This window comes from Trichomonas vaginalis, chromosome II, assembly GCF_026262505.1.
Source record: "Trichomonas vaginalis G3 chromosome II, whole genome shotgun sequence".
Lineage (NCBI taxonomy): Eukaryota > Parabasalia > Trichomonadida > Trichomonadidae > Trichomonas > Trichomonas vaginalis.
This window is the reverse complement of record NC_067204.1, coordinates 20998929-21023114: the sequence shown is the minus strand read 5'-3', so window position 1 is coordinate 21023114 and position 24186 is coordinate 20998929. Positions and strand designations below refer to the sequence as shown.

At 34.2% G+C, this 24186-nt stretch overlaps 16 protein-coding genes and 7 pseudogenes across 23 annotated transcripts, besides 2 other annotated features; 11 read left to right on the top strand and 12 right to left on the bottom strand.

Moving 5' to 3' along the window:
• Positions 1-16024: part of a mobile genetic element that runs on past the window's edge.
• Positions 630-1031, top strand: TVAGG3_0582300 (uncharacterized protein; the record flags this gene model as incomplete). Its single annotated transcript, XM_051239196.1, has 1 exon — positions 630-1031. One exon carries the CDS (start codon positions 630-632, stop codon positions 1029-1031), a length of 402 nt encoding a protein of 133 aa, XP_051097020.1.
• Positions 1050-1202, top strand: TVAGG3_0582290 (uncharacterized protein; the record flags this gene model as incomplete). Its single annotated transcript, XM_051239195.1, has 1 exon — positions 1050-1202. One exon carries the CDS (start codon positions 1050-1052, stop codon positions 1200-1202), a length of 153 nt encoding a protein of 50 aa, XP_051097019.1.
• On the top strand, positions 1222-1803 carry TVAGG3_0582280 (phage tail repeat-like family; the record flags this gene model as incomplete). The annotated part of the gene is made up of 1 exon (XM_051239194.1): positions 1222-1803. One exon carries the CDS (start codon positions 1222-1224, stop codon positions 1801-1803), a length of 582 nt encoding a protein of 193 aa, XP_051097018.1.
• TVAGG3_0582270 (uncharacterized protein) lies at positions 2293-2556 on the top strand (the record flags this gene model as incomplete). Its single annotated transcript, XM_051239193.1, has 1 exon — positions 2293-2556. One exon carries the CDS (start codon positions 2293-2295, stop codon positions 2554-2556), a length of 264 nt encoding a protein of 87 aa, XP_051097017.1.
• Positions 2613-3473, top strand: TVAGG3_0582260 (uncharacterized protein; the record flags this gene model as incomplete). Its single annotated transcript, XM_051239192.1, has 1 exon — positions 2613-3473. One exon carries the CDS (start codon positions 2613-2615, stop codon positions 3471-3473), a length of 861 nt encoding a protein of 286 aa, XP_051097016.1.
• Positions 3997-4660, top strand: TVAGG3_0582250 (annotated as a pseudogene). The gene has a single exon. A coding segment is annotated over exon 1 (664 nt).
• On the bottom strand, positions 4796-4963 carry TVAGG3_0582240 (uncharacterized protein; the record flags this gene model as incomplete). Its single annotated transcript, XM_051239191.1, has 1 exon — positions 4796-4963. One exon carries the CDS (start codon positions 4961-4963, stop codon positions 4796-4798), a length of 168 nt encoding a protein of 55 aa, XP_051097015.1.
• Positions 5561-5758, top strand: TVAGG3_0582230 (uncharacterized protein; the record flags this gene model as incomplete). Its single annotated transcript, XM_051239190.1, has 1 exon — positions 5561-5758. The coding sequence occupies one exon, from the start codon at positions 5561-5563 to the stop codon at positions 5756-5758; it is 198 nt and encodes a 65-aa protein (XP_051097014.1).
• Positions 6169-7083, top strand: TVAGG3_0582220 (organellar and viral DNA polymerase type B; the record flags this gene model as incomplete). The annotated part of the gene is made up of 1 exon (XM_051239189.1): positions 6169-7083. The coding sequence occupies one exon, from the start codon at positions 6169-6171 to the stop codon at positions 7081-7083; it is 915 nt and encodes a 304-aa protein (XP_051097013.1).
• On the top strand, positions 8130-9043 carry TVAGG3_0582210 (annotated as a pseudogene). The gene has a single exon. A coding segment is annotated over exon 1 (914 nt).
• On the bottom strand, positions 9060-9930 carry TVAGG3_0582200 (annotated as a pseudogene). Its single transcript has one exon. A coding segment is annotated over exon 1 (871 nt).
• On the top strand, positions 9967-10428 carry TVAGG3_0582190 (uncharacterized protein; the record flags this gene model as incomplete). The annotated part of the gene is made up of 1 exon (XM_051239188.1): positions 9967-10428. One exon carries the CDS (start codon positions 9967-9969, stop codon positions 10426-10428), a length of 462 nt encoding a protein of 153 aa, XP_051097012.1.
• Positions 10534-10862, bottom strand: TVAGG3_0582180 (annotated as a pseudogene). The gene has a single exon. A coding segment is annotated over exon 1 (329 nt).
• TVAGG3_0582170 (uncharacterized protein) lies at positions 11266-11616 on the bottom strand (the record flags this gene model as incomplete). The annotated part of the gene is made up of 1 exon (XM_051239187.1): positions 11266-11616. One exon carries the CDS (start codon positions 11614-11616, stop codon positions 11266-11268), a length of 351 nt encoding a protein of 116 aa, XP_051097011.1.
• Positions 11717-12499, bottom strand: TVAGG3_0582160 (annotated as a pseudogene). Its single transcript has one exon. A coding segment is annotated over exon 1 (783 nt).
• On the bottom strand, positions 12528-13324 carry TVAGG3_0582150 (annotated as a pseudogene). Its single transcript has one exon. A coding segment is annotated over exon 1 (797 nt).
• TVAGG3_0582140 lies at positions 14748-15737 on the bottom strand (annotated as a pseudogene). Its single transcript has one exon. A coding segment is annotated over exon 1 (990 nt).
• Positions 16025-16185: 161 nt separating the features above from the next.
• TVAGG3_0582120 (protein of unknown function, DUF4106 family) lies at positions 16186-16863 on the bottom strand (the record flags this gene model as incomplete). The annotated part of the gene is made up of 1 exon (XM_051239186.1): positions 16186-16863. The coding sequence occupies one exon, from the start codon at positions 16861-16863 to the stop codon at positions 16186-16188; it is 678 nt and encodes a 225-aa protein (XP_051097010.1).
• Positions 16864-17127: 264 nt separating this feature from the next.
• TVAGG3_0582110 (protein of unknown function, DUF4106 family) lies at positions 17128-18703 on the bottom strand (the record flags this gene model as incomplete). The annotated part of the gene is made up of 1 exon (XM_051239185.1): positions 17128-18703. A coding segment is annotated over one exon (1576 nt), but the record flags the coding sequence as incomplete, so codon positions are not given.
• Positions 18704-18948: 245 nt separating this feature from the next.
• On the bottom strand, positions 18949-19279 carry TVAGG3_0582100 (protein of unknown function, DUF4106 family; the record flags this gene model as incomplete). The annotated part of the gene is made up of 1 exon (XM_051239184.1): positions 18949-19279. A coding segment is annotated over one exon (331 nt), but the record flags the coding sequence as incomplete, so codon positions are not given.
• A 1749-nt stretch (positions 19280-21028) lies between these two features.
• Positions 21029-21342: a mobile genetic element.
• A 1369-nt stretch (positions 21343-22711) lies between these two features.
• Positions 22712-22987, top strand: TVAGG3_0582080 (uncharacterized protein; the record flags this gene model as incomplete). The annotated part of the gene is made up of 1 exon (XM_051239183.1): positions 22712-22987. One exon carries the CDS (start codon positions 22712-22714, stop codon positions 22985-22987), a length of 276 nt encoding a protein of 91 aa, XP_051097007.1.
• Positions 22988-23251: 264 nt separating this feature from the next.
• On the bottom strand, positions 23252-23578 carry TVAGG3_0582070 (uncharacterized protein; the record flags this gene model as incomplete). Its single annotated transcript, XM_051239182.1, has 1 exon — positions 23252-23578. The coding sequence occupies one exon, from the start codon at positions 23576-23578 to the stop codon at positions 23252-23254; it is 327 nt and encodes a 108-aa protein (XP_051097006.1).
• A 45-nt stretch (positions 23579-23623) lies between these two features.
• On the bottom strand, positions 23624-24100 carry TVAGG3_0582060 (uncharacterized protein; the record flags this gene model as incomplete). The annotated part of the gene is made up of 1 exon (XM_001285090.1): positions 23624-24100. A coding segment is annotated over one exon (477 nt), but the record flags the coding sequence as incomplete, so codon positions are not given.
• Positions 24101-24186: the final 86 nt, after the last annotated feature.

The following is a 24186-nucleotide window of genomic DNA, read 5'->3' as shown; positions in this document are numbered from 1 at the left end:
GTCTCTTTTGACTAAATTATTAAATATATAGTCTTTCTCTAAGTCAGGGTTGTTTTTCATTTCTTCGGGGGAGTGGTTTCCCAAACCTTTTTGTTTACGGCTATTGTAAAATATTTAAAACTTGTCTCATCTTTGCCATGGAGAAGTGTCTATATTTGTCGTCATATGACATTTCATCTACCTCACCACCTTGTGGTTGGTTTAAGTCTCTTAAGATTTTTATACAACTGTCAATGACACCAAGAGCAGAATGGTTTTGGTCGACAATGAAATATTGGTTTACATTTTTTGAACGCAGATAGTTTTTAATATCATCTGATTTGAAAGAACTTTCACAGTCAGATGTCAGTTTTGTTGGATGGTATTTGTCAACGAATATTGTCAAAGCAGTTTTCACATCTAAAATATTTTTGGACCATAATGGTATGGCTTCACAGTATCTTGTGTTTTGACCGACAAATATTAGCCAGTATGGTGGTCCATCTTCTCTATACCTCGGAATGTTTTCCAAGATATCCATAAACCAAGCATTTGGTGTTGAACTAAAGATTTTTATCATGAGTGCTTTCTTTGTTGCCTTAGAAACATAGGGGTCCTTGTTTGAATTCGTCATTTTTAACCCATAAGAAATGGGTTTATTTGGCGCATTAGCAGGAGTTGCATCCAGATTTTTGCCCGCAGTTGGAACAATAGCCAGAGGTGTATTTGGAGTTGGAAGGAAGATTTTGAGTACATTAGGTATACTTAAAGAGAAAGCACAACCTATTATACAAACTGTACAGAAAGGTTGGGATGTAGCACGAGATGCAACAAATCTTATTCCAAATCCTGAAACAAGAGGAAAAGTTCAAGGATGGATGGACAATGTAGGAAGACAAGCAGGAAACTATTATAACAAAGCAAATGACTACTATAACCAAGCAGGACACTATATGGACCAAGGTGAAAGATTCTTTAACAGAGGATATAACCATGCACAACAGTGGGTAAACAATAACCAACCTCAACCGCCTCAAACGTGGGGAATGTAAATTTTTTACTGAGATGAAATGAACAATACAGCATTGAGACAAATGGGTTCAAGATGGATTTGTCGACTTCCAGCAGTTACACCACGTGTTTGTCAAGTTCTTCCTATACCTCAGGAAGTTTTAGACCGACTTAAAAAACAACAACAACCAGTTGAAAACAAACCAAACTAAAATTTTTTACTGAGATGAAATGACCGAAGAAGTTGAAACGGTAGATTTGACACCACAAACAAAAAGTTCAGAACCATTGTCAAAACCTGTCAAAGAACTTACAGATGAAGAGAAAAATTCAATAATAGAAAGTGCCAGGTCTGGAAATACAAACCCTAACTATAAAGTCACTTTTCATAGAAATGGAACGGCTAGTATCTCAAAAAAGAAACAGACTCTCACAAATAAAATATTGAAGTCTGAAGGAGCTTTCGAGACAACAGATGGGAAAGTATACTTCACTGACCAACAGTTCATTATAGAACATCTCATTGACTTAGAGTCGAAATATTCTAAACTTTACAACAAACACAAAAAGTTGAAAGGAAAACAAAAACAAATGGCATATGATATTTATGAAGATGTTGACGACACAACTGTTCCTGCAGGTGGGGAAAAGTCAGAGGAACCGAAAAGTGACGAAAAACCGATAGAAGAAGGTGAGCCAAAAACTGAAGATAAACCAAAACCAAAGTTTAGTTTCAATACTAAAAGTCAACCTTCATTAGCTGGTATGGGTTGGCGTCAAAGACTTCTGGTAGCAGGAGGTTATGTAAAGTAAAAGAAAAAAATATATTTTTTTATTTTTATAAAAATGCCCCCATATAGAATGGACAGAAGGTCTGCTAGAATAAAAGCAGAGTTAGAAAGATATGGTTGGAGAGTTTCGAAGAATTTTAAATATAGGAAGGGAAGACCCATAAAAGTCTATGACAAATTGTCTGGTCTTCGCTACGAAATGGATTTGGAAACAGCACGTGCAAATTATCCAAACAGACTAGAGAGGTTAGAAGAAGAACGTCTTATGGACATGCCTTTCGATGTTAGTGAACCTCAAGTTGAAGGACACGACGGCTTTGCCAGATTCTACTGGAAACATGACGAACAATTGCATCCTTTGAGAAGGAAAAAAGGAAAAGGTGAAGACACACATGCTCCCATGGAAAGAACAAGATATGCATATGAAAAGTATCGTGAAGTTAGAAGTCAAATTACATCTGGTCGAACCTTTACAGTAAACTTTGACGAAGGAAAGAACAAAGAAGGCTTCATGGGAGTACTTGCTGCCATACAAGACGGAAATAAGAAAGGACACAATCTCAGACTAACCATAACAGATTTGGATGGTCACATTTACTATGCACATGGCAATGAACAAACAGCCGCAAAACTTCTTGACGCTTTCAAGACTACAAAGAGAGAACAAATGGTTGACTCCGACTCAGACATTTTGAATGCAATTGAAGGAATTGCAAGTGTCAAGTTCGAACGATACCAACCTAACCGTCAAGCAGTCAGACAACATGTTTGTTAGATGAGAAATATGAAATGGCATACCATTTTAAAACAATATATTTTTACATATATTAAATGTTTCAGGTTGAAAAACAAAGAACAAAAGTAGCAGATACAAAACCGTTAGACTATATCTTTACAAATGCCGGTAGGACTGTTTCAGATGAAGAAATTTCATCCCGTTCATACAAGTTTGACTTTCCAGTTCGTTGGCTTCAAAGTCCTTCAGAAGCAAAGGCAATAGGATTTAGAAGAGTTTTGTTTTCAAATAGAACTAACGCGTTTATGTTCGCAGTAGATTTTCACGGTCAGTATAAAGGTGATGATGGTCTAATAGACAGATTTGACGAAATGAGAATCTTTACAGTTCGTTCAGACGAAAGTCTTGAGAAAACTCTAAATGACTTTCAAACTCAAATAAACAAATATTATTGGGAATTTCAAGAAAAATACGACTCTCTGCTAAACGGAACGTACTATCTGAAACTAGAATATGACAAGATGAACTCCACAGTTTCATTTCAAAGGATTGAAATTAACCCTCCAAGAGATACACAGTTTTTATTTTGGCAAGTAGACAAACGTTCTTGGGCACAATTTCTTCGGTTACTAAACCAGAACGAACCATTACCACCTGACGGTCCTTTTAAATTTATACTTCCACCAGCAGATTTGACAGTTTATAGAAACGTGTTTGACCCTCAAAATGTTATGTGTCATGCAAGTTTCAGTTCAAGCAACAATAGTTTTCTATGTATTGGTAAGGACTTTTATGACTTTGCTTCTAAATTCTACGAACCACCCAGTAACAGTTTCTCTGACTTTCAAGTTTGGTTCACAACAAACGGTGTGCAGCATATTATTCCATTGTACTATGACTTTTATCTCGAATTGTCTTTCATATATAACTACGGAAAAGTGCTGAAAAAGTATTGAAAAATAATGTTTATGTTAGCATGTTAGATCTAACACGTTTTCTAACATGTTTTCTAACATCGTAGAAAACTCATGAATTTTGTGCTGAATTCGACAAAAATATATTTTGGTTGAAAAAAGAGGTGGAGCCAAAAGTGGCTTGACCTCAAAACAAGCATTTTGTGAAGAATATACCAACCCGCGGAAAACAGCGGGTTGCTTTTTATACAAAGTTCAACAGGTGAATTTTCATGAATTTCCTTAAGATAGAAAAAAATATATTTTAGGCGACCAGGTCACTCGGTCACTCGGTCATTTTAACTTCTCTGAAAAAGTGTGACAACATGACATTTTGACAACAACACAGGAAATAGATTTCATCGTATATTTTTTGTTAAGACTTCATCGTAAATGTTTTGTTGAGACTTCTTCATCGTATATGTTTTGTCGAGATTTTTATCGTTTGTGGTCCGACGGTTAAGCCACAAACGAATGTCCCACGTCCCACCAAAAAATATTTTTTATTTTTATTGTAAGAACAGAAATGTCAGTCGAAGCAAAAACGTTCACGAACAAATCTAATGGCGAAACATTCACAAAAGGCACTTACAACGGTATTGAAGTCTTACGTAGAGACATGGATGGTTATATAAATGCAACAAAGATGTGTCAGCAGTTTAGGAAAGACTTTAGAAGGTTGTTGGAAAAATAAGTCCTGGGAAGAGTATTTTGAGGCATTTTGTGAAGAATATACCAACCCGCGGAAAACAGCGGGTTGCTTTTTATACAAAATTCATGCAGGAATTCCTGATGAAATCAAACAGGTTAGAGGAATGTATGTAGACCCAAGACTTGTAAACTATATAGCAATGTGGGCTTCTCCAAAATATTGTATAGCAGTTGGAAAAATTTTGGACTCCATAGACAAGAAAGTTCATGAGAAATTAGATGAAGAAGAACTTGAAGATACAGTAGAGAATGCAAAACCTTTGTTCGAAGAAGAAGTTAGAAAAATGCATGAAAAACAAATAGAACATGAACGTGAGATATGTTCTGGTTATAGAGACTCGCCATACGAACTCGACCAATGGGAACAAGAAGATTTAAAGAGAGAATTTAGAGAATATGAACTCGCTAAGATAGCATTAGAAGCTGCAGAAAAGAAGTTAAAAGTTTGGGGTCGTTTTGTACAAAAATATTGTGAGTAAATGAACCATTTTTTTCGGCAAAAATATATTTTAGGTGAAGTGGTGACATCTCACCTGTTTTCTCACCTTTTTTTCACCCGTTGAATTTTCATGAATTTCCTTAAGATAGAAAAAAAGTGAGTTAAAATGAGATGTTTACTGAACTGGTTGGATGTCGCCTTCTGAGGTTATGTAGAACGGCTGACCCGAGAAGTGGAATAGTGCTCTGAGAATTTGTATAATTCGTGGAATTGGACTCTCTCTGTTTGGAAGTTGTATCCAAGGACGTTTGGCAAAGAACTTTATAATGGCTTCTTTCTTCATCTCCTTTATGTCGTCGAAGGCTGTCCCGTCTGGTATTTGAATTGGAATTCCAGTCGAAATCTCGAGAGTCAAGGCAGCCCTTCCAGAAATAGTGGTGAACTTGACCTTGGGCTTCATGACCTTGCGCAAGTAGTCTTTTACGCAGTCGTTAATTTAAATTAGGTAAATTGCCTCATCTAATGGCTCGATGTTGTCCATTGCTACTGTCAGAAAAAGTACTGCTACTGTCAGAAAAAGTACTGCTACTGTCAGTAAAAGTACTGCTACTGTCAGTAGCAGTACTGCTAGGAGCAGTAAAAGTACTGCTAGGAGCAGTAAAAGTACTGCTACGAGCAGTAAAAAGGAAAATTTGAGAGGGTTTTCGACGATAAAGTACTGCTACTGTCAGTAAAAGTACTGCTACTGTCAGAAAAAGTACTGCTACTGTCAGAAAAAGTACTGCTACTGTCAGAAAAAGTACTGCTACTGTCAGTAAAAGTACTGCTACTGTCAGTAAAAGTACTGCTACTGTCAGAAAAAGTACTGCTACTGTCAGTAGCAGTACTGCTAGTAGCAGAGATTTTTATCGTTGTGGTCCGACGGTTAAGCCACCAACGAATGTCCGACGTCCCACCAACCGAGTCCAATCTCAATCCAGAAGAACCGAAAGCACCAACCCCTGCACCTCAGTTCCAGCAATTCCAATCTCAATCCAAATTACTACCAATTTCCACCTCAATCCAAATCGAAGAGAGACCAAGAGTTCGAAGAAGGTCTGAACCGCTTACGCAAAGAGTATGCCACAGCTCCAATTGAGAGAAAGTTGTTGCTAAATTCAGTAAAAATAATGTTTATGTTAGCATGTTAGATCGCACCCGTTTTCTAACCTGTTTTCTACCCTCATGAATTTGTCATGAATTTTCATGAATTTCATCGTAAATGTTTTGTCAAGACTTCTTCGTAAATGTTTTGTCGAAACTTCATCGTAAATGTTTTGTTGAGACTTCTTCATCGTAAATGTTTTGTCGAAACTTCTTCATCGTAATGAGCGTAAAAGACCCAAAAATAATGTTTATGTTAGAATGTTAGATCTAACATGTTTTCTAACACGTTTTCTAACATCGTAGAAAACTCTCGAAATTCATGAATTTTGACACTTTCACAAAAAACATAAAAAATAAAGTTAGTTTTTTAAAAAAAATATTTTTTATTTTTATTGTAAGAACATGTTAGCAACTACAGCACCAAACTCGTTAGTCATGAATCCTACGTCAATGTTGGTAGAGATGAAAAGCTTCATTCCTTCTTCATATACTTTTGAAACAAAAATCCAGAAGATAAAGCAAGAACTTTTAACATCTAATTTAAACTGTAGTGCGAAAGATGAAACAAATGAACAGTATCTTTATGAAATGCAGGACATTATTGACCATTTACCCAAATTGCCTGAAATCCAACAACAAAAACTAACCATTCCCGAATTTGACGAAATAGAAGTCAAAGCAACTGACTCGGTAGAAATTAAGAAGTTCATACGTAAGGTAAACTATGAGTTTCTAGGATTTCATTGCAACCATAAGGTTATGGACAAAGATTGCGATATGGTATATAAGAATGTTTCTGACATATATAAATCTGGGGAGTTTAAGACCTACGACAACTTTGTTTCATTAGTTGCAAAATGTGTTTGGGAAATAAGAGATAAAGATAGTAGGGGTAAGGTATGGAACGAACAAATAAGACCCGCTATGTTTGAGTTAAAGAAAACCATTGACGCTTTAGTTGTTTTAGCAGGTAAGGTTTCAATGTACAATGCTAAAATGAACCCGCAATGTTCAAAATGTAAGGCAGCAATGAGGAAATATAACTACTCCGTCAAAGAGATAGAAAGAATGAGAAACGACTATGCAGATTTAAAGAAAGAAGCAGAAAAGCCAGCAGAAGATAAAATGGACATGTTAGCATTTCTGAACAAAAACTATCCAACAGCAGAAGATTTCCTTCTGTCTGACGTCAAGAAGAAATATAAAGAGACTTTCGGCATAGTTAAAACATTCGATATCCTCAGCGAAGAAATAGAAGCTACAAAACTGTTTAGAGTCATGAACCATCGCAACATATACCATGTAAAACGCTTGTAAATAGTTATGTTAGAAAACGTGTTAGAAAACATGTTAGATCTAACATGCTAACATAAACATTATTTTTACTGAATTCCGTATGAAATTTCATGAGTTTTGTGTGTTTTAGACCATGTTAGAAAACGTGTTAGAAAACATGTTAGATCTAACATTCTAACATAAACATTATTTTTACTGAAAAATGACCAAATTTCATGAATTTCCTCATATGTTTGCTACCCGAGGAAAACCGAGGGTAGAGATTCCGTATGAAAATCATGAATTTCCTTAAGATAGAAAAAATAAAGTTAGTTTTTTTAAAAAAAATTTTTTTATTTTGTATGTAAGAACAGGAAATGTTAAACATTGAGTTTGAAACAGTTAGAAAGATAGACAATGACACCAAAGTGGTTAGAATTGGTGATTTAAACGTAAGATACTCAAAGAAATACAAAAAATATTCTTTGTCAGACATTTTAACACTATCTGAAAAGAAAACATCCCACGACTGGGTTAGAATTGCTTCTACTCAGAAAATTTTGACAAGAAATCCTGAGCTTATGATATCGGTAAGATTCTATGGAACTGCAGCATATCTCATTGACAAAAGTCTTATACCAATAGTTTTGTTATGGTTAGACCCAGTTGTTGGATATAATTTCATAACATATGGTTCGTTCGATACTGAACGTTGCAGTGAAGGCTTACTTTATATCGTTCAGAAACCGAAGGACTTCAATACAAAGAGATATAAGATAGGAAGAACATTTAATATAACTCAAAGATATGACTCTACAGTCAATAGAGTTAAGGTTGCGTTTGTTAACGATATGAGAGCTGCTGAAACAGAACTACTTGAAAAGTTTGAGAAAATGTATGGTGCTCCCATAAAAGGTAAAGAAACGTTTGAAGTAGATGAGATAGATAGTGCTATAAAATTATTTGACGAAGTTGCTGAAAAATACATGTAAAGCGTTTATTTTTGGTCTTTTATACAAGATAGAAAATAACGCTAATTTTATTTTTTTTTATTTTTTTATTTTTTTATTTTGTATGTAAAGACAGATATGTCAACAACAGAGAACACAACAACAGTTATAGTCCATGAAGCTATAAATGAAGAATACGAGTACATACAGTATAACAAACAGTTACGTCTCATTCGTTCGGTCAAAGATGACATGTACCAAATGCAAAGTATTTTGACAGCATGTTTTGCTCCAGATACTAAGAAACCACAAGACTGGTTTAGGAACCAAAGCACACAAGAACTTTTGAGCGAAGCACAGCGAGACATACTTTTTTCTGAAAACAGTGAAGAACAGCGACTACGAGAAAAACCGCAGTCGCCAAAACTCTATGAAAAGCGTGAAGAACAGCGAGTAGGTAAAAAACCCCAGTCGCCAAAACTCTATGAAAATCGTGAAAAATTGCCAAACGGTTTGAGAGGATATTATGTACATAGACTTCTTGTAAATGCTGTTGCAATGTGGGCTTCGCCTCGTTATGCTTGGTATATTTACAGACTTCTTGACGAAATTCATAGACAAGAACGTGAAGAGCTAGAGAACAAGCTTGAAGCAAAAGATGAAGTCATTGAAGCAAAAGACAAAAACATACAGAAAAGAATACCACGTTCGGTACCAAAAGGAAAGGAAAAGAACTATAAGTATATGATTTATACTGAAGAGATGGAAAATGAAGAAGACAGAGATATGGTTATGTTGCATTTAGTCAGAAGAAACAACAAAAGCTTTTACGACCTTGCTAAGATTTACAAATCTGACAGAAATTGGTTCTATCGTGAAAACTTACCGATTTCAATGACCCCAAATGAAGATGTGAAACAAATAGTTCAAGATACGTTACCTCAAACACACTATGATATGAAAGGTTGTACAATACTTACCTTCAAAGAGACTTACCGCTACTGAAAGAAAAAATAACAGAGTATTTTGACAACTTCAAACAAGCAGAGTAAATGAACTCTTTATTTTTCAAGCTTGACTTTTTACAATTTGAACTTTGTTTGCGTAGATATGAATTCTGAAAGAAGTATGAGGGTCTTGTATGACTTTATACTTCTCCCATAGTTCATGTCTGTCAAACTTACCTGCCATGGACTCTTTCATAAGTTCCATGAAATCGTCTTCGGACAATCCTGGGAAAAGTACAATGTCAGTAAGTATTCCTTTACAATCCTTACTTAAAACTCTTTGCTGTCTGTACACATATTACGACTGAGATGTTAAAGTGTCTGAGCTTCTTAAGAATTCGACACATATCTTGTTCTCTATTCTTTAACAAAGGATGAGAGGCGAAATCATCTAAGATAAGAAGACATCTATGAGGGTACGTTTTCCAATCGTAAGATTGCAATTTCTTCGAAATGTATTCTATCTCTTTCTGTTTTTCTGAAGTGTTTCTTCTCTAATATTCTCTGCATTTCCTCATTTGGGTCTTTAAACTTCGAATTTATATACTCATTTATAGCATTATACTTCAAAACTCTTCTTTGGTACTTCTTTATCCAATCTAACAACTCAGTATCCTTTATACATACTAACTTAGACTCTTTATAATATTTTTGAACGAATGACGGTTTGGTCAAATTGACCAGAAGTACTACAATAACAACTAACTCATAGAATGGGTTCTTCTCATCTAGTCTTGTTGTTGTGCAGCCATTTTAAGATAAGTGAAAGTCTTACCCGACCCAGGTGGTGCAATTAGACCTGTTATACCATTCTGAGCAAATAAGAACTTGTCATGTATGGGTTTTATCTGAGCATTTTCTAACTTCCTCTTGTTCTTATTTAAAACATTCTCAAATTTCTTGTCAATGTCAGCAAACTTTTTTTCTAACATATTTTTAGAAAAATTAAAATTTTTATCTTTTTGAAAATGTCTAGCGATTTCGCTATCTATATTCGAGACAAACTTTTTGACAGCAAAACATCTGTCGACCATAAAATCTTACATAGTGTAAACAAGAAAGGTGAATTTGTTCTAAAGTTCTGTTTCTGGGAATATGACAAGAACCATAAAACATTAAGCAGAGAAGTCTTAAAATTTGTCAATGACAGACTTGTTGACAGAGATGACGCCTCTTGGAAAGATGAAGTCCAACAAAAGTTCTTAGAATGCAAAGAAGACACATGCGCTGTTCTTGAAGATGAAATAGAAAACAGAATAGAAGAGCTATTAAAGGACAAAGAACTTTTACATAAATATGGTTCTGAGAAATTTGACATAACTCCACCAGAAAAGAAGAAGAAGAGAGAAAAGAAAGAAAAGAAAGAAAAGAAAGTAGAAGAGAAGAAAGAACCTGAACCAGTTCCAGAGAAGGTGAGATATGACATGTAAAAATAAAATTTTATTTTAGAACATTTTCTGGGTCAATGTCAATGTTCTCTTCCTCTTTAGGGGCAAACACTGGCTTAGACTCTAAAAATCTTTTTACCCAATTTACTTGAACTTCACTATCTTAGACTCATAATATTCATAGTCGTCTGCCTTCTTTGGTTCATAAGGTATAACAAGTTTGTATGCTTTACCTTCTTCAAGTTTGAGAACTTTCTGTCAAAATTTTCTTTGACTGTTAACAAACCTTCTATGTCTAAGTCTTCAAATTTCGCACCATTTTTAGTCACAATAGCAAACTTAACTGGTTCGATGTTCCAAACTTTGTCAAATGAAGACTTTTCAAAATGGTAGAAGTAAACATTCAAATATGCGAATGGGTCTAGTTCTTCTTTGACTTCTGTCATGTACTTATTTACTGAGATGAATTTTGCCATCTTTTCTATCGGATAAAAAAATATTTTTTTAAAATTTACTCAGAAAAATTATTTTCTTTCTATATTTGCCATTCCGAACTTCGAAAAGATGTTTTATACCAGCATAGAATTTTTCTCTAGAGCTTGGTCTTATATCGTTTTCATAACAATATTTTCTATATTCTTCATATAAAGCCTTTTTTTCATACATTTCATAAGGACAGCCTAACCAGAACAGCGCATATCTATTTTCGTTATCTAGGTCTCTATATGTTTCTTCTGTTTGTAGAATTTCGCTTTCTCTATTTAGTTCTATGTCTATATATTGTGGCTAAAAAGATGTGGGCAAGAAGGGTCTGGCGCTATGTAAAAAGTTAATTTTTCTGTCATCTTTTCTATCGGATAAAAAAAATATTTTTAAAATTTACTCAGAAAAATTTTTCTTTGTATATACGCCGTTCTGAACATCTAAAAGATTTTTGACATTTGCCAAGAATGTTCGTTTAGACGCTGCCATATAACCATACTCTTGACAATATTGTTTATATTCATCGTACAATGACCTTTCATCTAAACACTCAAAGTTGCTTTCTTCTATGAACAGTTCATATACACTCTTGTTTGCTTCTAACAATGTTTGTCTCTCTTCGGTATATGGAATTTGTCTTGGATTGAACTTAGAAATATCTAATGTCATAAAATATGAGAACAAGTGGTTGTAAAAGTCAGATGTCAAAGTTTCTGCTAAGTCGTCAAAATATTCTGTATCTTGCATATGAGCTTCTGACGTTCTGACAACTACATATCTTCTGTCAGAACTTTCTAACTTCATCGGAACAGAATTGTTTGAAACCATAATGAAGTTTGCAACATTTTCACAAACTCTTGGTCTTTATATTTTCTTTCAACAACTCCAACTTTGTCTGTTATAAGACTCTTCAAAGCATCTGAGTTCAAAACTTTTGTGTATCTATACTTTGAAGTTCATTGCAAACTATAAGTTTCATATTCTCTATTGAGGAGTTAAACTTGCCACAGATGTTTTCTAAGTTTGTCATATTCGGGTTCGAATAGCCCTCTAACAGTTTGCACAAAATATCTGTAAAGAATGTGTTCTTACCTGTTCCTTGTTTTCCAATTATAATGAGAGCAGTTTCATTCTTAGCACTTGGATGTTGTAAGATGTTTGCAAACCAACATAAGATATACTCATAGACTCTTTCGTTTCCATTGCATATAATTTCTTTGACATGGTCTAACCAAGCTTCTATAATACTGTGTTTCCATTCTACTTGTTCATATTTATATCCAGTGAAGATAGAATAGAAGTTTGGAGAAGGTGTATAAAACTTTATACCTCGAACTGAAAAATCTTCTAACTTTGACAATAAGATATCCCAAGCATCTAACATCTTCATACCAACTTGTACGACTTTTATTTTCTTAAGTTTCTGTCTACATTCTTGTTCTGAAACTATTGTTGCTCTTGGTTTGTTAAAGACAACATCCCATTCTTTCATAACATAACATTCTGGGGCAGAGTCAACATAAATGACTAAACGTTTCAAATTCTCGACTGCTTTGTTATAGTCTCTAAATGGACACATATTTCTGAATGCTTGGAAGTCATAAAAATCTGAAACATCTATTCTGTACATTTTTATAAAAATAAAAAAAAATATTATTTTATTCTTGACTTTGTTGTTGCATTTGTTGCATTTGTTGTTCTTGAGCTATTTGTTGTTGAAGTTGTTCTTGTAATACAATACTTTCACCAGTTGCATCTTCCAATTCGAAACTTTCTGCCGTCATTGACAAATACATAGGACATAAAAGTTTTACAGGAACAAAGTTTGCGTCAACTAATGTCAACGTTATACTTGCCAATGTGTTTGAGTTCACTAAGGTTGAAAATTCTGCATTCGAATGAACAATAGGCAAACCAGCAGAGAAAGTATTGTTTTATACGCATAAGTATCTTTTGGTCATAGTTAGTTTCTGTCAACATTTGAATAGCACTTTGAACCTAAGTTTGAAACAATATATAAAATAGGTGTACTTAAAGTCAATGGAACAGATAGACCTTGTATGACACCTTTCCTGTTATAGGAAACTGTTGGTAGTAAAAACCAGATATAAGTTTTGTTATTATAGCTCATATCGTTTATACTAAACTCAGTCGGACATCCAAACATAATGAAACCTGCTCTAGTTGCAGCACATGTTACATCCTCCTTAAAGTATTAAATAAGTCAACAAAACCTGTTGGTGGTATATCTGAGTAAGTATCTTCAAAGGAGTATTTTTTACCATTCACAACAATAAAGTCTTCTGGTGTCAAAAGAGCAAAACAGGCTTTAGTCGTCTTGTGTTTAAGGTTAGTTTACAATATCGTCCTTGAGGACTTGTAAGTTTGTTGTTATAGAATTATATGACTCAGGGTTTTTAGTCGTAATAGTATAAACCATTATGTCTTCTGCCATTTACATATATTTAAAAGTTTTTCTGAAAGTGGAGAAGAACTTCATCTAAACTTTCACATGGGTTTCTTGAAGTTCTCTGTCTAAGAAGTTCAAATATTTTGTAAAGACATAGAACTTTCCTTGTCTACACGAACAAACAAAACAGGGTCTTTCATATCGTTCAAAAGTGTGTAAAGTCCTTTACATGAAATAAAGTCAATTATTTTTCTTCAAACATCTTTCAAGAAGTTTTGACATTTTACTTAGCAAATAAATTTTAATGAAATGTTGTGGTCGTCAAATATTTTTATGACGTCTGGGAAACTATATTTTAAGTTCAACGTTTCACCTCCTTTCATAAACGTATATCTTGTCAATGGCATTATATGAAACACCACAGCAACTAATGTCGGGTTCTATTTCTTTGATGTTTATATCGTCTGCCTCTGTCAAAAAGTTTCAATAGTTCTTTCAAAATTTCATGAGGTGCGATGACATATGATTCACTTTACAGGGTTGTGCTCAACCAAGTTTAACATTATACCTAAAGCTTGACAATCTTCTCCTGAGTTTTAAGTTTGTCTTTCAGTTGCATGTAGTCGTTTCGAATATCTGCAACAGAACTTAAATCTCTGCTAACTTCAGGATATGTTGGTTGTTTCTTTTACAGAACTATTGTTATACCATCTTCGTCTTCGTATGGTTTCCCCACTTCAACATCTCTTTCTTTGACATTGACAACAACACTTTGACTGTTTGTTTGAGTTGGTGAATTTAACTTCACATCTGCCACCGCCATTAAACCTTTTGAAACACTTACGCTTCTATTTTTCGGAAATGACATTTTACTTCGAATAAAAATATGGACGTATTTGAGTATCTCTTCGAATTGAAGCAGAACAAAGTTTACACACACAAACAATACAAATACATTGACAGAATAGTTCTTTATACAAACAATGGAAAATGTTATAGAATAGCAGTCTTTGCTGAACCAAAATATTTTCATAAAGCAAAGAAAGTTGGTATAACCGAAATGGTGAAAGTTCTTGAAGCAGACAAAAATATAACAACAAAACTGACCGATATTTCTAAAGGAAAGTTTATAATACAATATTATGTCAAAACTGGCGTACTGTCAATATTTGACGGAGAGAAGTCAGTTCAAGAACAACTTACTGACCTGCTGCCAAAATCTGCTCGATGGAAGCTGTCGTTATACCAATCTGAGGAGCCCAGCAGGTTTCATCGAACGAATCTTCAAAAGAGCATCTTCCGTGAAAAGTGCTATTGGTTTTGTAAACTTCTTTGCTCTCAATTCATCTGGACCGTCTCTGTCACCAGTATATTGTATTTGTACAGTACCAACAGTTGAAATACCACCCATAAAGTCTTCTGAGTCAGCAAATGGAATGCCAAGCCAAAAGTTTGAACGGTCTCCATTTGTATATTGAGTTTTTTGACCTCCTGTATGGGTCCATACTTCACATATGGCATAATAGAACTTTGCATTTCAGGGTTAATGGTTGTTGTGAAGTTGTTGTTAAAGTTCATAGCATCTAATGTCAAGTTGTATGACCTCATATCCTCAACTGTGGAATATTCTTCTCTTGGATAATATTTGCCATCTATGTTTATATATATTAATACCGGGGTTGTAGAAACAAGAATAGTCATTTATAGTTCGTCTGAACAGTACAAACATAGTATCTGCGTGTTTCATTGCAGTTGTTAAGGCAATATCTGTTCTTGCACCTGGGTCAGCACTTTGGTTTCCAACTTCACCTGCAAAGTCTTTGACAGATATTTGGTGTATAGGGAACATAAGTGGAACTGCAATATATTTGGCAGCTAAAGCATTTGAAATATCTGGGTCCAACATATAGACTGCAAGTCTGCTTTCTATTCTCTTGCATTCAAATTTTTCGCATGTGAACTTAACTGGGTCCCAAGCATCTCCAGCAGCATTGAAATAATAGTTTACTTCAGTGTTGAGTTTGAGAAACCAAAGTCTAAGTCAACTTGTCTTTGCAAAAGTCACAGAACTTGGCTCCACCAGTTCCAGCTACAGTAATGCTGAATGGGTCTTGTGTTGGTGCAATGACTAAGTTATTTTTGCTTGGAGTAAGTTCGATAGAAATTTTTCCTGCCCAGTTTTTGGCAAGTATCTTAAAAACCTGAAGATGAGGAAAGATGACAAAGGAACTCTAAGTTTCAATTTTACTTTGGTTACTGCTGCTGCATTTTGTCCAGAAAGGTCAACATAAACTCCTGGAACGTTAGGGTCAAGTCTTCTTATTTTCTCAATAGTTGCATACTGGTCTGTTTGTTCTCTAGCTTGTGGTTGTACTGAGTTTCTCAAAGCGAACCATTCATAGTTTGCCCATGTTACTGTTTGAACTAAGTCAGAGTTAGAATATATCTTATATCCCATGAAAACTTCTGGAGCATATTGGTATCCGACATAGAAATTCCATTGCAACCTTTCTTGTCAGACAACTTGGCAGAAGGTTTTATTTCAATGTCTTGTTCCACGTATAAGAATGAGTTGTCAATAGAAATAATATGAAACCTGTCGCAAGCAATATCTACTGTTGTTGAAGAACCTTCTCCAAACTCACCTACGTTTCCATAAGAAACAGCAGTTGTATATTCGTAAGTTCCAGGAACTATTTCTGACCTTCTAATGGCATTGTCGCATTCGTTATACCATTCGGAAACATTTCCGTTCATGGCATCCAAAACTGTTGGCGTTATATTCTGAGCGGCGTACATTTCATATGAGTAAAAATATAGAATAGTTGGATTTATATGTCATAATAGAACCCACGTGGACAAGCTTTACTTTCTTCCTGACTGAGTTTTTAACTCTTCTTTTTCCTTCATTGCCCTCTGCTTGAAGTTGTTGCATCTTTGCTATGTTCATCTAGTATGTTGCAAATTTCCCATGTCCTTTTTGCCTTTTGGCTCTGGTCGCCCATCTCAGGTAACCTATATCCTAGAAAGAGTTTGTCATAGTCTGTATTTGAGTCTTCGCGTATTGTTTGCATGACTCTTTCCTGAGTTTCCGGTTCAAGCTCTTCAAACAGTGCCTGTCCATATGGAATATGCTCGTTTCCAAATATATGTTTTTGTAGCCATTCTGGTTTTCTTTCCATGTTACCAACTATATCTTTTGTGAATGGGAAAGCTTCTACCCAATCTTTCAGTCTTGCGTCGTTTATTTCTGTAGTTGGTTTTATTTTGTCAAGGAACATGTTTTTCAATACTAACATTTCATCTGGTACTGTCCATTTGAGTTTTCTTAAATATTCATCCCTTCTCAGTTCATTGTCTGCAAAGTAAGTTTTTATGACATTTTGTAAACTTTCGTTTGCAAGGTCATGTACAATAGGTTCTCTTCCTTCGCTCTCCCTAACTTTCTTTCTAAACTCTTCACCAAATATACCATCTCTATGGTTCTGTGTAGTTCTTTGAGATAAATGTTCTAGAACGTCAGGTGTTATATTTCCATCAGCCATGTTCATTTCATACTGGTCCAAAATATCTGCATGTTTCATATCTTTCAATGGCATTAAAGCCGCGCTGAAAATACCAGCTATATCTCGTTCACATTCGCTTCCATTGCGTCTACAACTTCTTGGAATTGAGGTTGTAAGTTTATGAACCACCTATCGGGTTAGCTTTATGACCCCATCTCATTGTAGTTCCATCGTCTGCAGAAACAAAAGTAGGTTTGTTTCCATCTTGGTTAGGTTCTGAATGAACTTTAAACAATGTTTCATTTCTATATGTTTTGTTGAAATTTAACCTTTTATTTTCACCGAGTTCATCCGAAGATTGAACGTTAAATGCTCGTAAGTAAAAAGGGTTGTTGTATTTGTGTACATTTTCTTTCAGTACTTTCATTCTATGCTGAATATTTTCATCTGGTGTTGGAGTCTTTTGTATGTCGGCAAACATTTTTCGATATTCTTCTACTATGTCAGCCGAATCTTTCTTAGACTCTTGGAAAGATTCCATATTCACCTCATGCTCTTGTTGAGGGTCAAGATTTTTCGGCTGTTCCAAATCTTCATCTAGTTCTGTGAAGTTAGTTTCCAAAGGAGTGACTTGTTCGTTTCCTTCAGGCTCTTCTAGCTGTTGTTGCTGAACTATTTCTTCCATGTCTGGTTGTATCTGAACTATTTCTTCCTGTGGAGTTTCTTGTACCTCATCTGCTGGCATTTCATATATTCCGAGACCGTTTTTAACAATTTCCCTATCTACGTCATCCGCATTCATAAGCTTTTGTTCTTTCGTTCCGTCTCTATTTTTTACGCGTTTCATGACGAAAGTTGAATTGTCATTTAGCTCTGACATCAAATATCTCGGAGTAAATTCATCCATGTCATTTGGATGATATGCTATTAAATCATATCCCTTAGCGAGCTTGTATTTTCCAGGTTTGAGATTATATCCGTTTTGGTGCTGAGCCATAAAGCTAAATAGGTTCGGGTCAGTATTTCCATCCTTGAACTTTCCAATAGCTTCTTTATATCTGTCACTAAAGTCAACAGTATCTGGGAAACCACACTCTTCTTTAAGCATTTTTAAGAATTCTTGGTTTCCTTGTTCTCTACTTCTTTTATGTCCTTGCTCTGTTTGTGTTGGTTGTTGTGCTGGTTGTTGTTGTGGTGCTGGATTTTGAACTGTTGGTTGTTGTGTTGGTTTTGGTGCATGCTTGTGTCTGTGTCCATGTGACGATGTAAATGTTTTAGGTAGTCCTGGTGCAGGTGCTTCTCTTGGAGGTTTTGGTGGTATATAAGTTCCACCAGCTGGCACATATGTTCCATCTGCAGCATAATGTCCTACCTGACTTTTCGTTTTTAAGAAAGCATTTACTAGGTCTGTTTTGGTCTGTTGTAACTCTTTTTCTTGACTTTCCACAACAGTTGCTCTAACGGCGTCATAGGCACTTTGAACTGCCTGTCTCGTTGCTGCATCTGTTATTTTCGTCATATTTTGTGCTACTTCTCTTAACTCGTTGTCGAAACCTTCAGACTTCAGTTTCTTTCCAGATGAGAAGTCGTTCACTTGTTTCACCTTACTATGAAGAGCTTCGAAGGCGTTCTTAAAGTCAGCATTTGTTAAAGTTTCATTTGAACTGTCTTCATCCGCTTGTATTTTTGTCCTTATTGACCCTATGAGTTGGGCTGCTTTAGCGTTGGCTTGGGCATCTAACCAGTCATTGTTAGCTTTTATATATTCTGCGCTTTTCATTGCCTTTTGCATGGCTGCGTCGTTATTTTTACTTTCTTGTGCTAAGTTTTCATACTGTACGGTTTGGTTTTGCAACTGTAAAAGTTTTTCTGCCTTTACATTTGCTTCAACTTCTTTTTTATACTCATCGCTATCCATATATGTCTTCAGGGCTTTTTGTTTTATCTCTTCATCTTTCAGTACTTTATATTGAGTAGTATGGTTTTTCAAATTTATAACATCTTGTTCCATTTTTGCTACTTCTGCTGCTTTTTCTGACACTTTTTTCGCATATTCCTCTGTACTTAGTTCTTTCAGTTGTTCTTCTTTCTTCTTTTTCTCTACGTTTAACTCATTGAGTTTCTTTGTGTGTCTGTCATATTCTAGTTTCTTTTCGTTTTCACTTATTTGTTTCTGTATGTCTATGTTTGACTTTTTGACATCTGTTATTTGATTTTTGAGTGAACTCAAATTCATTTGACTTTGAGGGTTATAAGCTGTTCCGTCTGCAGCTCCACCATAGCCTGCCATTTTCGCTAAAAGTGCCGCTCTTAAACCTCCACTCTGTGCACCAATAACTCGGTTTAAAAGCATAGGGTTGCTTGACATTTGTTGCAACATAGTGGGGTCATTCATAATTTGTTGTTGCAACTGTTGTTGTGGTGTCAGTTTTACTATTGGATGTTTCAATGCTCTCTTCCTCTTACGTATATTCTTACGTAGCTTACGTGGCATTTTAAGTGAAGTAAAAAACGGTTTTTGACAGATGTTTATATGACACTTTTTGTTCAGCACAAAAAACTACTCGGTCAAAGTGTTGTCAGTTTTGTAAAATAACCGTCCTATCTCATATTCTATCTTGTCATGATTTCATCGTAAATGTTTTGTCAAGACTTCTTCGTAATGAGTGTAAATCAGACAAAAATATATTTTATGTTAGCATGTTAGATCTAACACCTTTTCTAACACGTTTTCTAACATGGTCTAAAACACACAAAACTCATGAAATTTCATGAAATTTACAGCAAAAATATATTTTATGTTAGAATGTTAGATCTAACATGTTTTCTAACATGTTTTCTAACATCGTAGAAAACTCATGATTTCTTCGTATATGTTTTGTCAAGACTTCTTCATCGTCAATGTTTTGTCAAACTTCATCGTATATGTTTTGTCAAACTTCATCGTATATGTTTTGTCAAAACTTTCTTGTCTATGTTTTGTCAAAACTTTCTTGTCTATGTTTTGTCAAAACTTTCTTGTCTATGTTTTGTCAAAACTTTCTTGTCTATGTTTTGTCAAAACTTTCTTGTCTATGTTTTGTCAAAACTTTCTTGTCTATGTTTTGTCAAAACTTTCTTGTCTATGTTTTGTCAAAACATTTACGATGAAATCATGAAAATTCATGAAAATTCATGAGTTTTCTACGATGTTAGAAAACATGTTAGAAAACGTGTTAGATCTAACATTCTAACATAAACATTATTTTTGGGTCCTTTACGCTCATTACGAAGAAGTCTTGACAAAACATTTACGATGAAATCATGACAAAAAAGTCAACGGCTGGTCGGCTGGGGTTCGGTCCTCCTCTTGGGTCTTGGGCAAAATTTCTTATGGGCTGGAAGCCCTCCGAATAAAAACTTCATTTATACTAAACATCTTCAGGGCTAGAAGGCACGAAGTGCCTGGAAGCCCCACTACCTTTTTTTTTTTTTTTTTTTTTTTTTTTAAATTCGATTTTATAGTATTTAATAGCCTGTCAGCCCAAGGGCTGTTTGCTGTCTTCACTCTCTACTGATAATAACACAAAAATAACATAAATGATTAAATTTGTTATTAGTTTTCTAAAACAAAATATTGATAATAAAATATCTCATCATTTTTTATGCACACTGTAAGATATATTTTGAAAATATATCTGCACATATGTATAAATACTCTTTTACAATCTTATTTTAGAAAATCATATCTCTATTTGCTGAATCACTTAATAATTCAAACTATAAAACCATTTTTACAATTATTAGAATACAATTAGCTATTTTAACTATAATGTTTACTGTAATTGTTGCATGCTAAGTTCGGTCAACGATAGAAATTGAGTGGAAATTAATCGTCGAGGAAGTACGATTATGTAAAGTAAAAAAATGTTGTGGGATTTTTAATATTATATATTATTTTATAATAAAATTTTTTTGAGTCATTTTAAGAAGCACATATAATTTTTTGAATTTAAAAATTAAAGTAGTGTCAAACGAATTTATCACTTAATTTAATACTCAGATTTCTTAAAATTAATGAAAAAAAGGTTTTCTGAGAACTTTTGAGAATGGTTTTCAAATTCCAGTATTGAAAATATATAGGTATTGTATGAAATTCAAACTCTATATTTATTAAAATTCTAAATTTTTAATAAAATAACTTTTCAGAGAATATGATTTTGAATGGTTGATTAATAAGTATAAAAATGTCTACGATTTTAAGGAGGGAATTGTTCCGTATGAGGTATACATCATAACTATATACCTCATAAGGAACAATTCCCTCTTGATAGCTGGGAAACTTTCTCTGAATAACTTATCATTTGGAGAAAGTTTCCCAGCTATCTATTAGAAACTAAAGGCTGTGAGGCACTAATATATAATCAGTGCCTCATAGCCTTTAGTTTCTTATTAAAAACGAGAAAACTTGTTCGAAATGATAAACAATTTCGAACAAGTTTTCTCGTTTTAAGGAGGGAATTGTTCCTTATGAGGTATACATCATAACTATATACCTCATAAGGAACAATTCCCTCTTGATATCCTGGATATTTTTGAATATATTTTTTTAATTAAAGTTCTCAAAAGTATTATCAAAAGTGATTTTTTAAAAATATCTCCAATTAATTAACTAATTAAAAGTATTATATTTTTAAAATTAAATAGTTTTTCAATTTTTTTGAAGGAATTGAGATACTTCCCACGACAATAAATAAATGAAGTTTTTATTCGGAAAATTGTTAGTCTTCTGGGTCGAAAACATTATATAATGTGTCACTTTTCACAAATTATATATGTTTTCATGTTTGTCACTTTTCTGTCACTTTTCGGGTAAAAACATTTTTATTATTATATATAAATGAATTTTACAAAACCACCGTTACCGTTCTTTGGAAATAAGAGTAGATGTAAAGATATTATATTGAGACAACTTAAGAAACTACCGAATGGTCTAACATTTGTAGATTTGTTCGGTGGAAGTTTCTATATATCCCATTTATGTCATACAATATTCCCAGACTCAAAGATTATATGCAATGACTTCGACAACTATATGAACCGTCTCAAACATATTCCAGACACAAACAATATATTGAAAGAGTTAAAAGAAAAGATACCTATAGGTAAGATGGAACGTATACCATTAGATAACAAAAATATTGTGAGAGAGGTTTTGAAAAAAGCAGAATATATAGACTGGGATAGTATATCTGCTAGACTATTATATAGTGGTTCTATAAGAGTTCATGACATTGAAACACTTATGTCAAAAGTTTTATATCTTAACTATACAAATGTTTTCAAAGAGGACATAGAAAAATATATTGAGGGTATAGAGTTTGTGAGATGTCATTGGACAGAGTTGTATGAAAAATATAAAGACAAGGAAAATGTTTTCTTTTATAGTGGACCCGCCGTTCTATAACACATGGGATTTTTCAATACCAAGTAGACTGGACTTTGAGAGACTCTTTAGAAACTTTAGACGTTATACATAACCATCCATGCTTTTACTTTACATCCGATAAAAGTGGTTTGGAAACCGTTATGAGATGGTTAGAGGACATACATGACTATGAGTTTAAATATGACAAGATAGAATATGAGAGAGGTCCTATAAACTGGAGAAAGTGTCACAATAAAGAAATTTTATTAGTAAGTAAATGTGGTTTGAAATAGGACTACTTGTTTTAGGTTTTTTCCATTGTGTCATTTATTTATTTGACGTGGCAGAAAAGTACAGAGAATATGAAGATGAACCAATGCCTGCAAATGTTCAGCATATGTACTCGTAAGAGATATTTTTATCTAATATGAAATAGACGCACAGAACTTAGCGAATGCACAGCAACCTGGACAACCAAACCCAGAGAATATTCCAAATGAAGTTAGAATACAAACTGCAATGGCAAACTATGGTCAAGTGCCAACAGATGTACAAATGCAAACTGCCATGTCAAATGACGCTGCGTTAGGTTTGCCACCATGGTATGCAAATATGAGATGGAAAGAGTTTTATACAAACCCTGAAGTGGGATATAAACAACTTTATGCAGATGACGCGAACACAGGAGTTGACCCAGAATATGTTTTCTACCAGAGGAGAAACAGAATGTATGAGCTCCAGTTAAAGAATGCTATGAAACTCAACAGGAAACGTAAGAGACTAGGCGGACATTAGATTTTTACATATAGTAAAATGGGTTTCTTCAGTAAGATAGGAAACTTCTTTCGAAATGTTGGAAGAGGTATATGGAATGGAATAAAATCTGTCGGAAGAGGAGTATGGAACGGTGTCAAAAATATTGGTAAAAGAGTAGGTCAGTTTGTTGGTATTATACCTAAAGACCCTAACCAGAAGAACAAGCTCCTGTTATACAACAGCCTGAACCTGCACCACAGTCTAGTTGGCAACCAAATCCAACACCTCAACCGTATTAAAAAATTATATTTTTATCGTTCGATAGTAGTTGTATATGAAACTAAGTTCTAAGTAAAACGCATGGTATAATGGAACTATTCTCTTTCTTCCATCTGTTGTAAACCATACTTGAAAGTCTGAAATACTTCCACTCGGCGGTTCATATAACTTTGTAGGTTTTTCGTAAAAGTCATTCATCAGACATAAGAAAGAGTTTTGCGCACCAGAAAATGAAGCATGAACAATAATAGCATCTGGGTCGAAAACATTTTCATATGTTCCATTAGGGTTTTCGACTTCATAATAGTCCGGGTGTACTGGATATGCTGCAGGCTGATTTAACATCCTCATAAATCTATACCATGCCAAGTTGTTATATTTTGTAGAAATATAAACGTTTTCTCCAAGGTCTTCTATTTTATTGATTTTAACAGTTGCATTTTTCCTGTCATATATAATATCGAGATGGTATTCTCCTTCGTCAATGTTAAACTGGTTTGCATATTCAATATAGATATCGTTTATTTTTTCTTGAAAAGCTTGAAGAGTTGTTTCTAAGTTTATAAGCAAACTAACTTGTAAAAGTTTTCCCTGTTCAAATTTCTCATACATACGTTTTTCTTTGTTATAGTATCGAACTTCAAAACCGACCGTAAATGGGAAACCATGTATGGCTTCTGAAATGAACTTCATTCTACGAAAGCCAATAGCTTTTGTGACAGATGGGTCTCTTAACCATCTTAATGGGTAGTCAAAACGATAGCCTTCATGCTTTACGGTATCTGTCTCAAACTTTTGACCGACATTAGTAAAAAGTTCATCTAATGGTTTAGTTGTAGCAACTCTAGAATTTTCTTTTTCTATTGGAAGCATATTTTATCTAGAATAAAAATGTCAAATGAAACAGCGTCTATGAGAGAAATACAACACAACCGACAACTCATTATGCAAGCTCTAAA